Source organism: Nyctereutes procyonoides, unplaced genomic scaffold (assembly GCF_905146905.1).
Source record: "Nyctereutes procyonoides isolate TBG_1078 unplaced genomic scaffold, NYPRO_anot_genome, whole genome shotgun sequence".
Lineage (NCBI taxonomy): Eukaryota > Metazoa > Chordata > Mammalia > Carnivora > Canidae > Nyctereutes > Nyctereutes procyonoides.
The window spans coordinates 50,838,360-50,859,722 of NW_026575042.1; the positions used below are offsets into that span (position 1 = coordinate 50,838,360).

A 21,363-nucleotide genomic window follows, 5' to 3' on the forward strand; every position below is an offset into this window, starting at 1 on the left:
GCCAAGAAAGGATTGATATGGAACGGTATATCTCTTGCTGCCACTTCTGTTTTCTATTAACAGTAAATTCATGTAGGCCTATAGATGGCTCTTTGCCATGAATTGCATCATTTACATTGGCTTTTAATATGCCTCTTGGCATTTCAGTTTCTGTTCTCAGCAGGCAACCTCACTCACGCTGAATCCTCTAATATTTGTACGCAGATAAATGCTTAGAGAGCTGTGAAAGATATTCTTTCTTTGCTTCTATATGATTTCAGATGAATGTCAATGACACATTTGAAGTGTATCATTCAAATATAATTTAAAATATTGAATCATAATAACTTCCTAGAATTTATATTCTATTTTTTCTTCTAATGGACATGAGTTTTTATATTGAGTTTTATTGCCAGCATATGATTACTCCTGGGTTTTGTCATTGTCTGCCCTCCGAAGAGGAGGGGTGTTTCTCATCTGCTGCCAACCAGCAAGCACCTTGTGGAATGCCTGTGCCTGAGCTTAGAAAGGGGAGCAGAAAAAACAGAGAGAGAGGGAAAGTGGAAAATGATTTGCAACATTTTCCTTGCCCGTGTTAGAGGTGGGATGTGGCAAGGAGGCTGAGAAGAAGGAAGATGCATATTTAAAAGTATTAGTTTTTAGCTAATCAAGGCTCAGAAGGAGAGAAAAATTATTTTGTAACATTGCACATTTTTTTGTGTTAGTGATTATATAGATGAGCTGAACAAATAATTTTAGAGCTTTTTTTTCCCTTCAGGATCCATTGTGTTAAAGAGACTCTTACTGTACATGAAATAAAGATACAGAAAAATCACATATATTTTCACAGCAAACATTTTTTTCATAAATTTTTTGGTGGTAAAATAATAGGTTTTTTTTTCACCAAGGAAACAAGCCTTCATTCATAGAAACATGTTCATAAATATTATGGATTTTTTTGGATATTTTATGTGCCCATCAGAATGGTAGTATTGAATTCTGAATTCTCTGTTGAAAAATATTTGAATGATCAGTTTATATACTCTGCTTTATTGGTATATTAGTGAAAGTCCCCTGGTAATTGCTCAGGGAAGGGTAATCAATCAGCAACTCCTATAACAATATGAATTTTAATCCTATTATTTATCTAATTTAGAATTACTTTATTAGAAATTTTAAAAATTAAAAGTGGGACATAATTATTGTGTTAAGGTTCTGGGATCAAGGTAATCCTTCTGTCCCTCTCCCTGCCATTTGAAAAAATTCTATAGAGAAAGATAAAGATTAACTTATTGATTCATTCATTTAATCATGAATGACTCATCATTTACTAATTTTTTCCAGATGGTATATCTTGTGAAAGAAAATTGAATATTCATTTGTATGTATTTTGCATCACTCTGTTATTATTTTGACAATCTCAAGAGAGTTGTTTAGTTCAAATTCTGTCATTAAGAAGGAAATAAAATTGTGATAACAATAAACATAATGATATAATCAGGGAATGGAAAGAATGTCTTTGTTTTCAAATGTAATTTTGTAAAAAATGTGGTCTCCATTCACATACCTCTTCACTATATCTAAAGAAACTAGTTTAATGTGTCCTTGTAAGAGATGGTCAAAGAAGGTAGGAGGGGTAAGAGTAGGGAGAGGATTAGGATAGGAAAGGAACAACAACAACAACAAAAATAAAGCAGTTGGTCAACACTTCTGTTAAAAAGCAAATGTACATTGGGAAACATAGTATTTATGATCAGTCTAAGCATGATCTCTCAGACTGAAGCTAAGACTAGAAATACAGTATTGCCAAGTAAGAGGACTAAGGCCAAATCCACAACACTCTCACTGAGCCATTCTATAGCTCTGTGATTTAACTTTTCCTAAGCCTTTTGTTAATAACTTTGTTTTTGCAAAATAAATAATTTTGTGAAATGAAGTAAATGGCCTTCTAATGTTAAGCCAGAAGACTTAGGAGAGGCATAGAGAGAGAAACAAAAATTAAAGGATTGAAATGCCTAGTAAGAATGTCCAGCACAGGATCCCTGGGTGGCGCAGCGGTTTGGCGCCTGCCTTTGGCCCAGGGCGTGATCCTGGAGACCCGGGATCGAATCCCACGTCGGGCTCCTGGTGTATGGAGCCTGCTTCTCCCTCTGCCTGTGTCTCTGCCTCTCTCTCTCTCTGTGTGACTATCATGAATTAAAAAAAAAAAAAAAAAAAAGAATGTCCAGCACATTTGAGGGGCTGGTAATCCAAGGAAAGAGATAACCAATTAAACATCCTGTGTTGCTCTGTTCTTTTTCTTTTGCTTAAGTTTGTTTTCTCTTTCTCTAACCTTCTGCTTTTAGCCTGTCTTTATTTTGTAAATTGTGTCTGTTAAAAGCATTTTCTGGGAATATTTATCATCATTGTTCTGTGTCAGACTTTGTCCAATGTTCTTAGTTCTCTCTCACCAGCATTTCAGTCCAAACACAAGCCTGTCTTTTTTTCTTTAACTTAATGTAAAACTAATTTGAGTATGAGCTGAAAACATATTATATTTATGCCTTTGAAAAATTAACTTTAGTATAACCTGTTTTATAATATAACTCCTATACCGCTCCTATCTTCTAAAAAGGAAAATTTTATTTTCTTTGTAAATGCTAAATCAGACTTCTTTTTAACCTTATTTTCTTTGGCTAGATAGTCACCCATATCTTTATATCTAGAATAATAGGTTATAATTTTCTCCATTTCCTATCCTCTTTTAAAGGGAAGAAAAGTTGGCTATTGAAGTAAAGCTCAAAATTGTCAGTGAGTTAGAAGCCAGACATTTAGTACCTCATTTACGCTATTATATTGGCCTGGTATTTTGTGCCATTGTGGGAAGAAGGCTACAATTAGAGAGCTCTCTAGGGTGATAAGAATTATACTAAAAAAAATTATGTTTCATATAATTACATGCATATTTTGTTTGTTGCAGTGGAAAAAAAAAATAGGAACGACAACAGCCACCACCCCTGTGCCTTTTTCCCCAATGATTTTTTTTCTTTTACCCAAGTCTGAAGTCAGTTTGGAGGCGGCTAGAAGGAGATGAAAGCGATTTGCTGTGGAAGCTAGAATATTAAGTGCTTTGGCAAGCATTTAGATTTCTCTCTCAGAAGAAAAGAGTAGTATGCCAAATTCTTACCACGCTGAAGGACAGAGACTAACTGGGATTGATCCTGAAAACATTTTATGCTCCTGAAAACAAATGTCCGTGAGAATTACCACTGAACTCTTTCCCTCTGTCAACCCCTGGGTTTTGCGAGGAGATTTTAAAAAGACGTACATTTGGACATATGTGTAAATTTAAATTTGTGCTTAACTTTTCTTCACATGCATAACATTTGTGGTTCTTAGCCGTTACTCACTTTCTGTTTTTGGTAATGCCGTTTCCCCCTCTTCCCTCTTCGGTTCCTGTCCATTGCAAGTAAGTATCAATTTAATTGAAGCAGAATTCAAAGTACAATATGCAAATAAAAGTCCATCTTCTAAAATGACATGCAAAGCAACGGTCAAAAGTACAAAATCAGAGCAAAGTACTGTCAACTATTTATTAGCAGCAGGATAAGAGTAGGGCTGCATGGGTTCAAATCCCAGCTTGGTCATTGCTGGTTGTGTGCCCTGATGCAGCTTGCTTCTCTGCCTCTCCATTTCCTTATCTGTCAAGGATAATAGATCTACCTCCTAGGAATATTGTGATTTTTACTTATATGCCAAAATGAAGAGAAGTGAAATCTGAGAAGTTGTAACGTAACTGGCCCATTATATAATGTATGACCTCACCATTCAGTTTACCCACAGCAATCCAAATTAGTATCTACATGATAGAATATTTTATAAGCGCTCAGTTTTAATTCATGCAAGTACATATTACTAATAAAACCAGGGCAACCAACTATTGTGTTTTTTAATAGTTTATGGATTAGCTTTAGTAATCCCCCAAACCCAATATTACAATTTTTGATTATTCCTAAATATAAGCAGTTCAAATTTAAATATTATTTTCTGAAGTTTAAAAGCAGGTATTATGTTAATATTTCTATCATAAATAATGCAGACAAACTTCAGCTCAGCCTTCTGTTCCAACTGTCAGAAATTCCCTGGTTAATGTATTTGGAATCAATTGTAATTTAGCATTATATTTGCCAGGCAACTCTGAGGCCTGTGCTGTTAACTGAGATCAGCATTTGAGATTACGACAAATTAACGCTCTGCCAGCATTACTTTGACAGAAGGGTAAACGAGAAGCAGCAGCAACTGGGGTATAAGCAGTTATTTTCTAAAAGCCATGCTTCTTTTTAACAGTCCTTTTTATCAGAGAGGACTGCAGTATTTATGGGAGGCCAGTAAGCATATTTCTGTTTGTTTACACTATTACACTCCAGGAGAATTTTAATTCAGGAAAATACAATCCAAGACTACTTAAGGGTAGGAAAAAAGTATATACATTTGCCTTTTTGAGGTTACAGGATTACATACTTGACAAATTATTAGTACTACCTAGTACTGTCTAGTTTCTAGACAGAATGGAACAATGAAGGAATTGTCAAACTTTTTAATCTAAATAAAGGAAGGAAAAGCTTAAAGGGATAGTAAGGGAGAAGCATAAGGTGATTGTTTCATGATATGCCACTTAAGATTAGGAGGTGTCGGTGAGGATCACCTGAGGGGCCTGGTTATTATCTCAGAGAACAGTTAGAGTAAGTGGTATTTGTCACCTTCCCGAACTCAACTGAGCTTGGCTCAATTTCTTAAGACAAATATATAGCTTTCTAGAAGGGACTGGGACCTAGAATTACACTTATCCTTTGGCTTTATCAGGTGCTAAGGAAAACAGCCTCAGCACAGGTATAGTCTTCCACTACCACCGGCCCCCAAAATCCCTGCCACACACACACCCGCCTTGAGTTTCTAAGGTTGAGGTATCTGGATAAGTAGTTAACAAGAGAAGTTCACGGCAAAGTACTAATAACTTGCCCCAACAGATAGTAGGGCTCGTGTTTATACATCTAAAAGTCTAATCACTCAGTTAGACATCATTAGAGAAAGCTGACTTGGAAGATTGTGGTCCTGACTTGGCAAGAGAATATTAAAGATCTGGTGTTAGGTGGGTTTACCAATAGAAGACAGGATTATAGGAAAGCAAGATACAAGCCTATTTATTAAAGGAGGATAAGGGAATCAGCAATGAGAGTGAATGGGTGTGGAGAGGTGGACAGGGTTGTTGAACTTAGGTCTGAAGTCAGAATTGGTCCTAATAAGCAGGGGAGAGGGGAGGAGAAGGGAAAAAGCATGAGGATGGGGGAGGGTTGAGCTGAGTCTCTAAGTGGGGAAATCATAAATCATATGGCATTAGCTGTGATCATGGTAAACTAAGTGTTAATTGATCTTATCAATCAACAGGAACTTGTAGAAGTTGAGCTTTATAGAAGAGACAAGATTCTGGAGAGGATAGACTGGAGAGGAGGGGGAGATTCAATGAAACAAATGTTCCTATGTCTCAGTAGCAATTTCTTAGGTGATTCCTAGAGCTATCTTTCTAAAATGTCCATCTGACTCCTGCTTCAAATCCTCTAGGGGCCCCATGGCACTGAGAGAAAAGTGCAAATTTCATAGCATGGTTCACATTGATCTTCAGTTTGCTTTCAATTCTTGTCACTCCATGTGAACCACTAAGAATTAACCGGAATATACCATCTTCTCTAAAACTTCTGTGCTTTGGCTAATGCCCTTCTGGAACTCCTTACTTGTTTTGACTTCCCCTGCTTCATACTGACTCTAACTCATCCCTTTACCATTCAGCTTCTTTGATTGACCTCCTGGGCTCACATAAAATTCTGTACACGCCTGCTGTTACAGTACTTCACCTTTAGTGCTGGTTGATCAACCAACCAGTTTTCTACCAGTTTTCTGCATTAACTGAAGTTCTTTGATGAATGAATAAATGCATGACACAGATGAAACCCTGAGTGGAGAGGATTATTGCTACGATTTAGTCCAGTTTGATGGTTAGCTTGTTTGAAGTGCCTCAAACACACACACACACATATATGTATATATATACAAAATAAAGATAAAATTCATTTCATCTAAAGAATTCCTCAAAATATGCAAAATAAAAATAAAATTCGTCTAAAAAATTCCTCAAGTGAATGGCAGGCAACCACCTTGGGTCATTTTCAAAGAAAAAATATTTGAGGTAGCCAAAGCCTCATTCAGATGGAGTTTAAAATGGCTTATAAAAACATCTAAAATCCCACTGTGAATTTTTGGAATTAGAATTTAGAATTTAGAATGGCAAACTTAAATGCAGGTATCCCAAATAGTGACTGAAATAGGCTGAGTGTGAACTACAGTAAACTGGAAACTGTGGCTCATTAAAGAGGAGGCAGCTGGTCCACAAGATTGTTTTTGGGAGGAATTATTTGAAGAAAAGAAAAGTAGGGAATTTGGATCTTTATGTAAAATTTCTGAAATTTTAAATAGTGGTACTCATGGAAAGTCAAGCCAAATAAGGCATGTTCAGGGACTGGTTTGCAACTTCAGAATTGGGCAAGTGTAAGACTACATGTGGCACAACCCGGGCAATTCTTCATACCAGCTCAGCTCTGGGTTCTGTTTGTCCTTGAACCCTCTACAAAGAAATTGTATAACGATTCTTACCCAACCCTGTAAATGAGGTGTTCTTTGTGACCCTGATAAATATCTGCTTTAAATTAATTTGAGACAACAGTGCCATTATGTGATGTTCTACAAAAGTCATGTTACATTTCCTAATGGCATTGCAATTAGAAAACTTGCAGTGTTAAGGCTATAGAATTTGAATTAGAAAGTATTTAGTCAAATACTGATAGAAAAACTGGCCAAAAAAAATATATAGATAGGTTTGTTAACTATAAGAATATTTGAGTATTATATTTTTGTTTTATTTAACAATTTGTATTGGAGAATATTTCATAATTTTATTTCCTCAGAATATGGCAGGCAGTAAGTTCAATTTTGAACAAATATTACTACATTTATTTTCCTTATCCTCCTTGAATAGTAAAATGAAGTACGTGTAAAATCTTGTCAAAAAGGTTCTTTGGGCATTTTTATTCTTTTTATTTTCCAAAGGCAGATGCTCAACCACTGAGCCATCCAGGTGTCCCACTTTGGGCATTTTAAAATGTCACTACAGTATTAATGAAAATCTTTGAATGATCTTTCATTTGAAAGTAACCATAATAACTTTTTTTCTTGATTGTTCAATATTTTGAGAAGAAAATAAAAGCTTCACAAATCACAATTTTTTTAAAAGATTTTATTCATGAGAGACAGAGAGAGAGAGAGAGAGGCAGAGACACAGGCAGAGGGAGAAGCAGGCTCCATGCAGGGGACTCGATCCTAGGTCTCCAGTATCAGGCCCTGGGCTGAAGGCGGCGCTAAACCACTGAGCCACCTGGACTGCCTACAAATCACATTTTAAAAAGTATATCTTAAAGGGAAAAAGAGATTTAGAAGCTGTTTCAAAAGTTATTTTTTCTCTAAGAATTTTAACAAAAGTTAAAAAAATAATCTAGTATAGCTATTTTATTATTATAGGGTGAAAAATACATGATTTTTATTATACATGTATTTTACCTAAAGAGAAAAACATATACCTAAATGTCCCTGAGGAGCTCTTGAACAGTATGTAAGACTGTACTAAAATTGGGTTTTTAGAAATTATTATATATGTCATAACCACCAAGAGTTAAAAAACAAAGGCAAGGTCAGCTGTGCAGCCAACCCCTTACACAGGGAAGCTGTGTGTTCCTATTTTGGAGGACAATGGCTTTTGTCCCTTTATTTAAGGTGCTAGCAGTTTCACAGAGATCAACTTTTCACTAATAGCAGTCTTCAGAAAGTAAGTCATATTTCCTGTTCACATATGGAATGGTATCTAGCTTATATTTATAAAAATTTTCATAGAGAAAGGGCTGAATTACTTTGGTTATTTATAGTTTAAAAACCAGTTATGTATCAATCAGATTGATATACTGATTTGTAAAAATCTAACACCATAATGTATTTTCTGTATTATTACACACTTACTATAAAATTATTTTATAGTAACTATAATTATTTTAGTAACTAAAATTGCATTGAATAAATCAATTGATCATTTTCTTACTGAACATTTGTATTACTCTCAGATTTTTGCTAGTGTAAATTACTATGGTGATTGGCTTTCTTCAAGGCCAAAACAAACAAAAAGGTATTCTGTAGTTAGATCTTTTTCCTCAGTTTAGATCCCAGCAGAATTCCTGAGTCAAAGAACATGAATATTTTAAGCTTCTTAATCCATAGTTTCCAAATGCATTACAAAAAGAGACCATAAAAATTTTATACTCTGACAAATGATGTAGGAAAATGCTGTTTCATTGTAATTTGCCTATATTGGATTGGATATTCATTTTTGTAAATCTTTGTTAATTTATTAGGTTAAAATATTTGAATATTTAATTTAATATTTAATATTTATAAACTCTATAAACAAAATATTTTATAATTCACTTTATAAATCAAATATTTTAAAAATTAATATTTAACAATATTAATATTTAATTTAATATAAAATATTAAAATAAAATATTATTTACAATACTCACGATACAGAAGCAACCCAGGTGTCTGTCGAATAGACAGAGGGATAAAGAAGATTGGACGTGTGTGTGTGTGTGTGTGTGTGTGTGTGTGTGTGTTTGTGTAATGGACTATTATGCAGCCATAAAAAGAAAGATCTTGCCATTTATGACAACATGGATGGACCTAGAGGTATTATGCTAAGTGAAATCAATCATGTAGGGAAAAACACCATTTGATTTTACTTATATATGGAATCTAAAAAACAAATGAACAAAGAAACTAACAAAAACCAGACTTAAATACAGAGAACAAATGTTGCCAGAGGGGAGACGAGTGGGGTGATGGATGAAATAGATAAAGAGGATGAAGAATTATAGACTTCCAATTATCAAATAAATAACTCACAGAGATGAAATGTACAGCATAGGGAATATAGCCAATAATATTGTAGTAGTGTCGTATGATGACAGATGGTGACTATGCTTATAGTGGTGAGCACTGAGTTATCTATAGGATTGTTGAATCAATATGTTGTGTACTGAAACTAATAATTAACATTGCATGTTAATTATACTTCACTGAAAAGAAAAGTCGAAGCCCCCAAAGAACTGAGGACAGGCAGTTTATGGCAAAAATCATAGATTTGGATGAGTGTAAGAGAATAATTTTTTTTCCTGTACTAGAAGAGATAAAGACCCTGTAAATTGAGGAAGTGAGAAAAAAGTCAGTGGACAAGAGACAGATTAGGCACTGGTTAGTGTCCCAGAAAAGGAGAGGGCTTGACAGAATCCTCAAGTTAGTCTGAAGTTCTAAAAGCAAAGGGACCTGTGCTCACTTCCCCTTGGTAACTCTGAGGGGAAACCAGACCCCATGGGGAAGTCCCAACTTCCAGACAGCACAAAGCGTATTGGTTCAAGTGGGTTCTGCTGTCAGGGAGAAACCCTACAATGAGGGATTTGTACACGTGGAAATTTACATATATATGTTATACACAGATATATAATATAATTGTTACGATTGTGATTAACAATTATAAATGTTTCAAGTTCCATTCCTCTGAATTTTGGTGGTATGCTTTTTTTTTTTTTTTTAGTTTTTTACTCAGAATATTGCTTTTCTCCAAATTGCCTATTTATTGTCATGAGCTTATTTCGTGAAATGTCTTCTATTTTTAAGGACTAGTAGAAAGCATTCAATCTTCAAACTAACCTTAGAAGTTAATTTTAAGTTTGTCGTATGATAGACCCTGAGCCATACACTATTAGCTAAGACTCTTAATTTTAAGTGACTAAAATCTAGCTTGAACTAGCTTAGGCAAAAAGTGTTTAATGGATCACAGATTTCAAGGAAAAAAATTGAATCTTGGAAGAGCCTAGGAAGCTAGGCGTTGGGATAACTGGAACAAAGGACATGACCACCCAAGGGTTTCCTCTTGTCTTTCATCTCTGCTTTTCTTTGCACACTGGCTTTATGCTCTTAAACTGCAGGTTTATATTTCTCCTTTCAGAAGGAAAAGCAGGTGCCCACAATGCGCCTAAGTTTTAGTTCTTATATCTACTGCCACCTGAGGGGGATTGCCTGCTGTTTTCTCTAGTGCAAGGGGGAAAAAATCCTAGAGGAGGGCTTGGGGGAGGTGTTTCATCCACTTAGCCAGTGGAGTTGAATCCTAGAGCATGGAAGCTTCTGTGGCAGTCATATGAATGGTTGGAGCTCAAGAGTAGAGTGGGAAAAAAGAATTCCTTGCATAAAGTATTGATGATTCCACAGAAAAGGAATCCTATTTAAATGAACAAAACAATAGCTAACCATTACATGAAAAACAGAATATGCAGGAATTTTATATGCATTTCCATCTTTTAGAGTTAATAAAAAAAAAAAAGAATATTTATCAATGCCTGTGGTTACCAAAGCTGGGACAGAGCAATTAGGGAAGTAAGAATGATAAGTTCTTGCACTAAAGAATAAATAATGTAATTACTGAGAGTACCTTAAAATGATGGTAGTGATATTTAAAAGTGTTTTACATAAACTGTGATTTTATCAAGAGCATTTTAAAATGGTGGAAATTTCCGTTTTTCTCCAAATTGTCTTCTATCCCCTTACCTTCAAGGAAAACACAGTGAAACATTTTACCTCCATTTTGTGAAGATATACATCAAGCCTACAAAACAAAATTATGTGTTTGGTTATTTATTAAGTCAGGATTAAGACTTTTAACTTCTGCTTCTGTACTAGTAAAGCTTAAGAGTGTCATACTTAGTCAAAGGAAGATCTATTTAATAGACTCTCTACATATTAAAGAGGCCGGGAGATTTTTTGATTACTGATTCAGTTTCATTGCTGGTAGTCAGTCTGTCTGAATTTTCCATTTCTTTCTGCTTCTCTTTTGAGAGGTTATATGTTTCTAGGTATTTATCCACTTAAAAATATTAATAAATAAAGAGACCAAGGGAGAAATCAAAGACTGAACAAAGCTCAAATGAGATTAGTTAAATGAAGTTAATTTAAAAAGCAGTGTTGATTAATTCCAATGCAAGGTACCTTCTCTCTCTTTGTTGGGAGAAGGTGGAGAGAGAGGCCGAGGGAAGAGGAGAAGGGAGGGAACAAATGTGACGTGTGATATCAATGTCAAGACAACAGCTTATTAGGCTTTTGAAACCTCTGTCCTTACCTCAATAGGGCAATCACTCTTTAGAAGGAGCCAAGCTATTAAGGAGTACATTTGTTATCAATATACTGAAAGTGCATTGATAATTTACACAATAATGACTGGGATAAAAACAATTACCTCAGAGAAGGATATGTTTTAGTAACTAAGCCAAGAAGATATAAGTAGGTGTCATAATAATTTTGTAAATAAAAGCAATAGGAGATCACTCAAAGGGAAATTATGTGTTTGCATTTACAAATAGTTTTATTTATTTTTAAAATTATTTATTTATTTATTTATTTATTTATTTATTTATTTATTTGAGAGAGAGAGAGAGAGCACGCACGCACTCGAAGGGGTGAGGTGAGGATAGGGAGAGGGAAAGAATCTCTAGCAGACTCTGTGCTGAGCCTGGAGATTGTGGGCCTCTATCCCATATCCCTGAGATCATGACCTGAGCCAAAATCAAAAGGCAACTGACTAAGCCACCCCAGCACCCTTAAATAATTTCGTTTTAAATATTGCCACTGTTCTGTGCAATTGGATATTAGTGACATTTTTGGTCCTGGGCATTCTCTAGTTGACATTTTTGAAGTTGCCATACTCATGGTAATAGGTAAAGAAGTTTGGTTTCTGTCTCCAGAGTTTCACAAAGTGCTTAATGACTTTTCTCTGCAAAGTAAGAGTTCTTTCTGGTTTTATTGAATCCTAAGTGAGTATCTACCTCCATACTTGGGCTCCTCACCCCATACTCCCTACTTTCTCGAAAGGCAATTTAATTTCCTGGATGCATTTAGTCAGTGGTTAATTCCAGAGGAGCAGTTACAGAAGCCACTTTTTGTAATTGGCAGCTATTTGCATGTCCATTTCTGAAATCCATTTCCCAACAACTCCTGAAGTACTCTCTTGTTTTGACTGCTTTGTTGCAGTCCTAATTTTTCCCTTGATAATTAGATGCCTTTTCCTCTCAGATCTCGGTAGGATATAATCCTGAAAATCCCCCACCTCGTTTCTTTAGACCCCAAGCTTCCACCTGTCATCTTAGATTGCTGCAAAACCAGTTTGAGGGAAAGACTAAAAATAAAGGAATCCTTAGATCCAGGAGCTTGGCATAAAAGAATATAGTTTACAGGTGGTAAAATCCCCAAAGATGTGACTAGCTTTCTTGTGTTTTCTAAAGTTCTTGATTGTAGAGTGGAGGGAAGTTAAAAGGGTGTTTTAAAGCTATTTTCCTTTAGAATATCTTCATTATAAGTAATATTAATAGATGATCCAAATGGAAATGATTAAGAGACTATATACAATTCCTTTCCCAACTTTGTTTTACAACTCTGTGATTCTCACAAAACTCATTTTAGTCAAGTCAGCTAAGGGAAAATCTGGGAAATAGATAAAGGTAGTAAATGAGTTGTTCTCATGGGTACATTGGCAAGAGGTTTATAATACAAGTCATCCAACTTCCAGCACAGGACTCTCTATGCTGGAACATGCTGTTAGTGCCCACTATTTTCAGGAACACCCTCTCACTAGACAACAACGTGTCCTCACATCAAGGTAGTAGTCAACTTTAATGCAGAGTTATGGCCCTTAGAGAAAATGTGTGCTTGCACAATGCATACATACTTTGTTACAATATTATGTGAATTGTTTATTTTATAAAATTGATATATACCGTAAGAGTGAACATTAGTGCCTTTCCAGGCATGGCATTTTAAACCATATCAGTTTGATTTGAAAGAAGTGAAGTTAACTTTCATAGTCAGAACAGCGTGAAGTCATGTGGCCTATCTTCTCAGGGAGCATTGTTGGAGGGCCTGAGATGCTATTTATATGTAACATTCATTTAGGAAATATATTAAAAGTAAACTTGGAAAGTGTCTTAATGTGTACGTTTTTTTTTTAAATTAGAAAAAGGAAAATGTTTTGTAAAAATACAAGCTTAGAATTCTTTTCTGAGTCAGTCTTAATAGTTGGAGTGGGCTTTAATTAAGGAATGTATATTAAATTAAATTTTATTATAATATTTCTGGATTTTTCCATATTCATCAGTCTTGGTATGCTTATATATACATAATAAGCTGTCTAAGGTATTTTAAAAAGGTGTTTATTTAAATTCTGTTTTATTTTTATAAATTTTTATTGAAGTATAATATAGAGAAAATGCATAAGTATACATGTACAGCTAAATTAAATTTCGCAAAGTGAATTTTTCATGTAATCAGCACCCAGATCATGAAACAGAGCATTATATCCTTTCAGAAGCTTTCTTTACCTCTTTTACTGTCACTCAAAGGAATTTACTATCTTGATTTGTAACACTATACATTAATTTTGCCTTTTTTACATTTTATGTAAATGGAATCATGTAGTGTATATTCTTTGTCTGGTTTCCTTCACTCAATGTTATGTTTGTGAGATGCATCTCTGCTGTAGTAGCTGCTGTTCAGTTTTCTATGGTATGAATATACCACAGTAGATTTATCTGCTCCGCTGTGGTTTGGCATTGGGCTGTTTTTGATTGAAGGCTTTTATGATCACTGGTGCCATGAGCATTCATGTGCGTGTCTTTGGTGGATATATAAGCCCATTTTTGTTGGGTTTGTACTAGGCGTGGAAATTCTGGATGATGGCCTTAGACATATGGCCAGGTTTATAGATCCAACTATTTATTCAAAGTAGTTGTATTAATTTACATTCCCACTAGGAGCTGTTGAAAGCTTTTATTGATCTTAAATTACAGATTTTTCTTTTTCCTCCATTATTAGTCTTGGTATTCTTTCTGTGCCAGGACATAGAGATCTATTTTATTCTTTTTTTATTTTTTGTATAGTATTGTATGGGAATGTAGGTTATTTAATGTTCCTCTGGTATTGACCAGGAAGGTTGTTCCCTTTTCTTTTTGCTATTAGAAATATTGTATGACCTCCAAAATTTAAAATGCACCCACCTTTTTACACAATTTATACTACAGATGTTTGACATGTACAATTTTTTTCATTATATATGTACATGTAATTTTTCAACTTCTTATTTTGAAATAACTTTGACTTGTAGAAAGTTGCAAAAATAGTACAGTTTCCATATGCCTGGCTTCCCCTAATGTTAATACCTTACATAACTATAGTACAACTATAAAACCTGAGAAATTAACATTGGTACTATACTATTAACTAACCTACAGACTTTATTTAATTACATCAATTTTGCACTAGCATCTTTTTTTCCAGTCCAGGATTCAATCTAGACTCACACATTGCCTTTAGAGCTCATACTGTCTTAGTCTTCTTTGGTCTGTGACAGTTCCTTAATCTTTGCCTTTCATGACCCAAGACTTGTCAAGGGTACTTTTCAGTTATTTTGTAGAATATCTCACAATTTGGATTGTCTGATGTTTACTCATAATTATATTGAGATTATTCATTTTTGGGGAACTATACCGCAGAAGCAATGTGCCCTTCTCTGTGTATCATGTGGGAGTGTATATGCTGTCATTATGTCTTCTTACAGGTGATAATAACCTTGATCACTTGGTTAAGGTGGTGTTTCCCACATTCCTCCACTGTAAAATTATTATTTTTCCCTTTGCAATTAATACATACCTTGGAGTAAATACTTCCCTTATTCCTTCTACATTTATTAATTGGAATTTCTTTGTGAGGGAAGGACTGTACTATTTATTTATCTATTCAGTTACTTAATAGCATCAGTGTGGAATCATTCACTTTTATTTTGTGGGTTATACTCAAATACTATAGTTATTTATTTCTAAACTGTTCCAGTTTTGGCTATTAGGAGGTTTCAGGTGACACCTGTGCCTTCATATGTCCTGTCTTTCTTGAGCTCTTCCTTACTTTCTGGCACCAAAAATGTTCTAGGCTCATCTTAGATTTTCCCTCTTCCACCCTGGAATCAACCAATTCTCTAAGATACTTTGGTTTCCTTTATGAGAAAATGGTATTTAGACACCAAGATGTGAGAATTGGATGTGCTCATTGCTACTGGGGTAGGTACCCTTGTTTCTGAGCATTGATTTTTGTCATTTATTCCTTTCTCTTGGATCATGACATTCAGAATACCCATTTTATTTAATAAATGCATTTAATAAGTATATTAATATTTGCTATATAGTGTTTCCATTATTTGTTTCTAAATAGTTTATAGTTTTTATTTTTATTTCCTCTTTGGCCCATAGTTTGTTAGATGTATAAGTTTCCGTGTATGTAGATTTTTTAATTGAATTTTTGTTGTAAATGTTTCATGTAATTTTACTGTAGGCAGTGAATGCGCACATGTGATTTTTTTCTTTTTAAGAACGTATTAAAATTTTAATTGTGGCTGGTTACATGCTCAATTTTTGTGATTATACCATGTGTCTGAAAGAATTATTATTAGATTTAACCTCCAATTATATCCATACATCAAGTTTGTTAATTATGTGACTCAAATCCTCAATATCTGTACTATTTTTCCTGTCATTGTAACCGTTCCATTTCTGTGAAAAATTTGTTAATACCTCCCCTATGACTAGTAATTTGTCTCATTGGATTTTTAAACAGATATTTCTTTGTTTTGAAGCCATATTTTGGGTATGTAAAAGTACATGATTATTATTTTTCTTGATAGATTGGGATTTTTATCAAAACTAAAGGGTTTTTCTATTTACTGTCTTGCTAGTTATTAATATTAATATATTTATTTTTATTATTTTTAAAGCATCTGTCTGGCATATATTTTTTTAACCTTTTATTTTCTACATTTATGTTAACTTATTTTTTTTTAGGTGTGATTCCTGAAAACATTTGGGTGATTTTTTTTTCTCTTAGTATGCCAAGAGAAATACTTGTCAGGGTATAAAGTAAGGCTGAAAATAGGAGAATTTATTTAAAAATTTTATTTTTTAAAAAAGATTTTATTTATTTATTCACGAGAGACATGGAGAGAGAGAGAGAGAGAGAGGCAGAGGGAGAAGCAGGTTCCATGCAGGGAGCCCGATGTGGGACTCAATCCCGGGTCTCCAGGGTCACACCCTGAGCTGAAGGCAGATGCTCAACCACTGAGCCACCCAGGCGTCCCAATTAAAAATATTTTAAAAGTGCATTTAAGCTTTCAGAACCTCTGTACCACTCTCCCCCTCCCCCCAAAGGCTTTTTAGTACTTCATCCTGACTCTGGCAAATGGCATAAGAACTATCAAAATAACTAGTTCCCCACATCATCTCCCCACTGTTGAAGCCCATCATTTAACAAGTCCAACACATACCATGGAAGCTGAAAGACAGCATTTCAGTGCCTCATTTGTTAGGTTTTTTAAAAGAGAAAATTGTATAATATCTATTAATGCATATTCGAAAATCACCATGTTTTTTGTCATATGTGTTTCATCTGTCCCCCTTTTCTTTGTTTGTTAAAGTAATTTAAGGAAAATCCAAGACTGCATGCTATTTTCATCCTTATTTATTTCAGTGTGATGGCCATTTTCTTATATAACAGCAGTATCATTATCCCCAGATTAGCAACAATTCCTCGTTATTTTCTAATTCCCAGTTCATAATCAAATTTCATTAATATTAAAAATTTTTTTAGTTCATTTATTTGAATCTGGTTCTATACAAGGTCACATGTCACTTTTGTTGCTTCTCTTTTATCTCAAAAAGCACCTTGCTTTTTTCTCCCTTTGTCATTATTGTGGAAATTGGACCAATTGTCTTCGTTTGTAAATACGAATAGACAACAAAGGATCTCCAGACTTGTAAGGGAGGCTTCAAATATGAAAGACAAAAAGCAAAACATAGAAAAAAATTTAAACACCCAGAAGAAACAGAAGCATTATAGTAAGCTCAAGAAAACTTTCAAACACACTGTTATTGATACCAAAATTATCAAAAGTATAAGAGAAGAAATTATATCCATGAAATAAGAACAAAGGCTAGTAGAAAAGGGACCTAGTGAAGAATAAGAAAGAATTCTTGATAATTAAAATATGATAGCAGAAATTAAAATTTTTATAGTCAGGATGGAAGATAATGAAACTAAAAATGTCCAAGGTAGTAAGATGACCAAAAAAAAAAAAAATTAAGAAAATTAGATCTCTCCAGAAGGTCCCACATCAGATAGGAACATGTTCCAGAGGGATCCCTGGGTGGCGCAGCGGTTTGGCGCCTGCCTTTGGCCCAGGGCGCGATCCTGGAGACCCGGGATCAAATCCCACGTCGGGCTCCCGGTGCATGGAGCCTGCTTCTCCCTCTGCCTGTGTCTCTGCCTCTCTCTCTCTCTCTGTGTGACTATCATAAAAAAAAAAAAAAAAAAAAAGGAACATGTTCCAGAAAGGAAAGAAAATGGAGAGGAAGGACTCATTCTCCCTAGGGTAGAATTCCTGGAACTAAAGAATGTCAGTTTCTAAAACAAATACTCATCAAGTGCCCAGCATGGAAAATGACAAAAGACTGACAGGATAATATATTGTGATGAAATTTAAAAATAGTAAGTGAAAAGAGAAAAAATTTAAAGCTTCTGAGCCAAGACGGGGGAGAATGGGGAGAACCTACCCTGTGTTGTACAAAGAAGTAGGAATTAGAGCAGCTTTGGACTTTGCAGAAATAGCACTGGAAGTTAAGAAACAGGAACAATGCCCTAATTTTTGAATGAAGAATATTTTTTTCATCTGTGATCCTATATTCAGCTAAACTGTCCAGTCTGAGATACAATAAAGACATTTTCAGATGTTCATGTTCTCAGACTTACCTCTCATGCACAAAAAGCTCCTGGAAGATCAATTCCACCAAAAGGAGTGCACCAAGAAGAAAGAAGACTTTAGAGCCAGGATAGAAGAAAGATGAGGATATAATTTCATATCCCTGAAATGATATGAAAAAGAAGACCTAGGATGACAGTTGTATAGTCAATCGAGAGAATACTCAGACTGAAGCCGGGGAATAGAGAGCTCTGGAAAGGATGTTTCCTGGGAAAGAACTGATATGGAAGAGTTTTCCGCTGTGTGTGAAGTTGTTGAGAAAGAAGAATTACACCTCTGTCAGATTTGAAAGATGTATCAGTGATAGGCACACAGAAAACTAAGAAAAGGAGGTTTTGTTTGTTTGTTTGTTTGTTTGTTTTAAATCCAGGGACAGCAAAAAGTTGTACAAGAAATGTGATCTTATCATAACATGTGGCTCACTAGTGAAAAATAATATAAATATTGAATTAAAAGATTGACTTAACTAAAGAGCAAGACAGGGAAGGCAGTGTGTTTGTGTGTGTAAGAGTCTAGGTATGTGTAGGAGGGTCAGTTCTTATTAGGATTGTGATAGAGGCTGCTAGCTACTACCTACCCTAACATCTATTCTCCCTTCTTCCTTAGTAATAGAACTGTGGATATATCTGGGAGCTCATCTTTCCGGTTAAAGACTACATTTCCCAGCTTTACTTGGAGTAGTGTCTAAGTTCCGCAGGAGTAGTTAGTGATACTTCCAAGAAGTCTCCTTAAGAGAGACAGAGTGAGCTATTGTTTTCTTCTCACTGCTAGTGTGGAATGGGAAAAGAGTTGAGGTTTCTGCCATTATCATGGTCAATGAAAATAAAGGGTATGGACCAAAGTTGGTAGACCAGAAAGTTGGAAGTGCCCTGGGGCCCTGATGAATCTATAAAGCTATTATATCAGCATTGGATTGGCTAACAGTACATTTGTTTTTATGTAATATGATATACTTGTATATATTTAACTTGTCATATTTGGGACTCAGATGCAGCAGAATCAGATATTAACTGATTTGTGATTTACTAGGTAATATCTGAACTGAAATATTAAGGAATAACGATGTAAGCCTATGATTTTGTTATATAGAAGTAAAAACTAGAGGAATCAGGAGAAAAGTTGAAAGTTGTTTTGGGCAATGGGATTTGAGGTAAAGGCAAATGATTACTATTTTTTTTAACTCAGTAATATTTGACATTTGAAATTATATGTATTTAATAAAAATTAAGTTGATGAAATTGATTTATTGATGTTTAGATACATTTTAATTAATAATTCAAGTGGCAATACTTCATTGTAAAAACTTGTACAGTACAGAAGATGCAGAGTAAAAGTTACGTCTCTCTACAATGTTCTTTGCCTTTCCTCTGCCCATCACTTCCACTCTCCTTCTCAGGGATAATAGTGTTTGATATGTGCCTCTCCATGCTTTTTCTGTACATTCACTTACAATATATAAAGATACATAATTTCTTAATATTTACATTTATTAAATGTATATTTAAATTTTAATTTAATAAAGTTCCCTGGAAGGAATATTTAAACTTGTAATGGATGTTGTTTGTTTATATTTTTAGGATTCAAGATGTAAACATGCAGTTAAAAAGTCAACAAAATGAACTTCAGAGGGTCCAGAAAGAACTGAGTCATTTGCGATATGAATTAAAAATTAAGCAGAGACAATCACAAGTATTCAGGTAAGATTATCTTTAAAGAATTGAAAATTATAAAGATTTAAAAAATACATTTAAGAGTAACTTTATAAACATTCAAACACATTTTAGTAATATAGTTTCTATATTCAGTGTGATGCAGAGAAGGGAAATAACTTCACTTTTTTTTTTAAATCATTATCTCAACCGAATAGTTTTAGCAATAGTATTTAAATCAGGCAAACACCCTGCTTTTATTTGCAGTACATTTAGAATGAAAGCATAGTAACCAATTCATTTTTCCCTTGACCAGTATTTCTTGGTGAATTTGATTCCCTGCCTGATAGTCCGGTGATACAAAAGTAATAGAATAGGGTAGCTTTCTTTTAAAGATTTATTTATTTATTTGAGAGAGAGAGAGAGCGCGCATGCCTGAGTGGGGAAGGGACAGAAGAAGAGAATCTTCAAGCAGACTCCTGGCTGAGTGTGGAGCTGACATGAACCTTGTTTTCCCAACCCATGAAATCATGACCTGAGCCGAAACCAAGAGTTGGACGCTTGAATGAATGAACCACCCAAGTGCTCCTGGAATAGGTTAACTTTCCAAATGATAGCAATGGACCTACTAAATTTAGAAATCTCCAACATAAATAAGGTTAATTCTGCTTTTATATAATCTTTGGAGGGTTTATAATACCTAAAGGTAAAACCCAATGTTCTAAAGAAACTAGGAAATTCATTTTCTTTTATAAAATTGAAATGGAATATATTGAGGATGTCAGAAACAATGATTCTTTTCAAAATTGAGTAATGTAGCTCTTAGAAAAGGAAAATAAGTTAAATGAACCTTACAAATAGACACAGGTTCTGGGTGACTTAATATGTTGAATGAGTTTTTTGAATGTTAGATTTCTTTCTTTCTTTTTTTTCAATCTACTAGCTGTCAGAAATATTGTTTTGTTAAAAATATTACTTGGGATAAGGATTTTTTAGTATACTATCTGGTGATCATCTCCTGGCCAAGTACCTTTCATAAATACTTTGTACATAACTGATGCTCAATAAATAATTTTTGGATGAATGAGTCTACTCATAGATGATCATTTTTGTCATCAGAAATCTCTGCCCTGTCCTAGAAATCTGGTATTGACCTAGTGAAAGGGAAAATTGCACCTCTTATTTTATTTATTTTATATATTTTTAATTTTTAAAAATTAAAAATATTTTTATTAATGTTTTTGAGTAGAGACACACAATGTTACATTAGTTTCAGGTGTATGGCAGACTGTTTGACAAGTTTATATCATGCTGTGCTCGCCACGAGTGTAGCTCCCAGCTGTCACCATACAACACTATTACAGTATCATTAACTATATTCCTTATGCAGCGCCTTCTCTTCTCATGACTTAGTCATCGCATAACTGAAAGCCTATGTCCCCACTTCCCTTCACCCATTTTGTCTGTCCTTCATCCCCCTCCCCTCTGGCAATCATCAGGGTGTTCTTTGTATTTCTTTTTTTTTTTTTTAAGATTTTATTTATTTATTCATGAGAGACACAGAGAGAGAGGCAGAGACACAGGCAGAGGGAGAAACAGGCTCCACGCTGGGAGCCCGATGGGGAACTTGATCCTGGGTCTCCAGGATCAGGCCCTGGGCTGAAGGTGGCGCTAAACCGCTGAGCCACCTGGGCTGCCCGGTGT

At 34.6% G+C, this 21,363-nt stretch overlaps 1 protein-coding gene across 1 annotated transcript in view; it reads left to right on the forward strand.

Annotated features, from left to right (window-relative positions):
• The window catches only part of LEKR1 (leucine, glutamate and lysine rich 1), a 165,878-nt gene that overhangs the window by 44,918 nt on the left and 99,597 nt on the right, over window positions 1–21,363 (forward strand). The window contains exon 4 of the mRNA XM_055321383.1: window positions 19,588–19,707. Coding sequence (XP_055177358.1) covers window positions 19,588–19,707 — 120 coding nt within the window. The remainder of the gene's footprint in view (window positions 1–19,587; window positions 19,708–21,363) is intronic.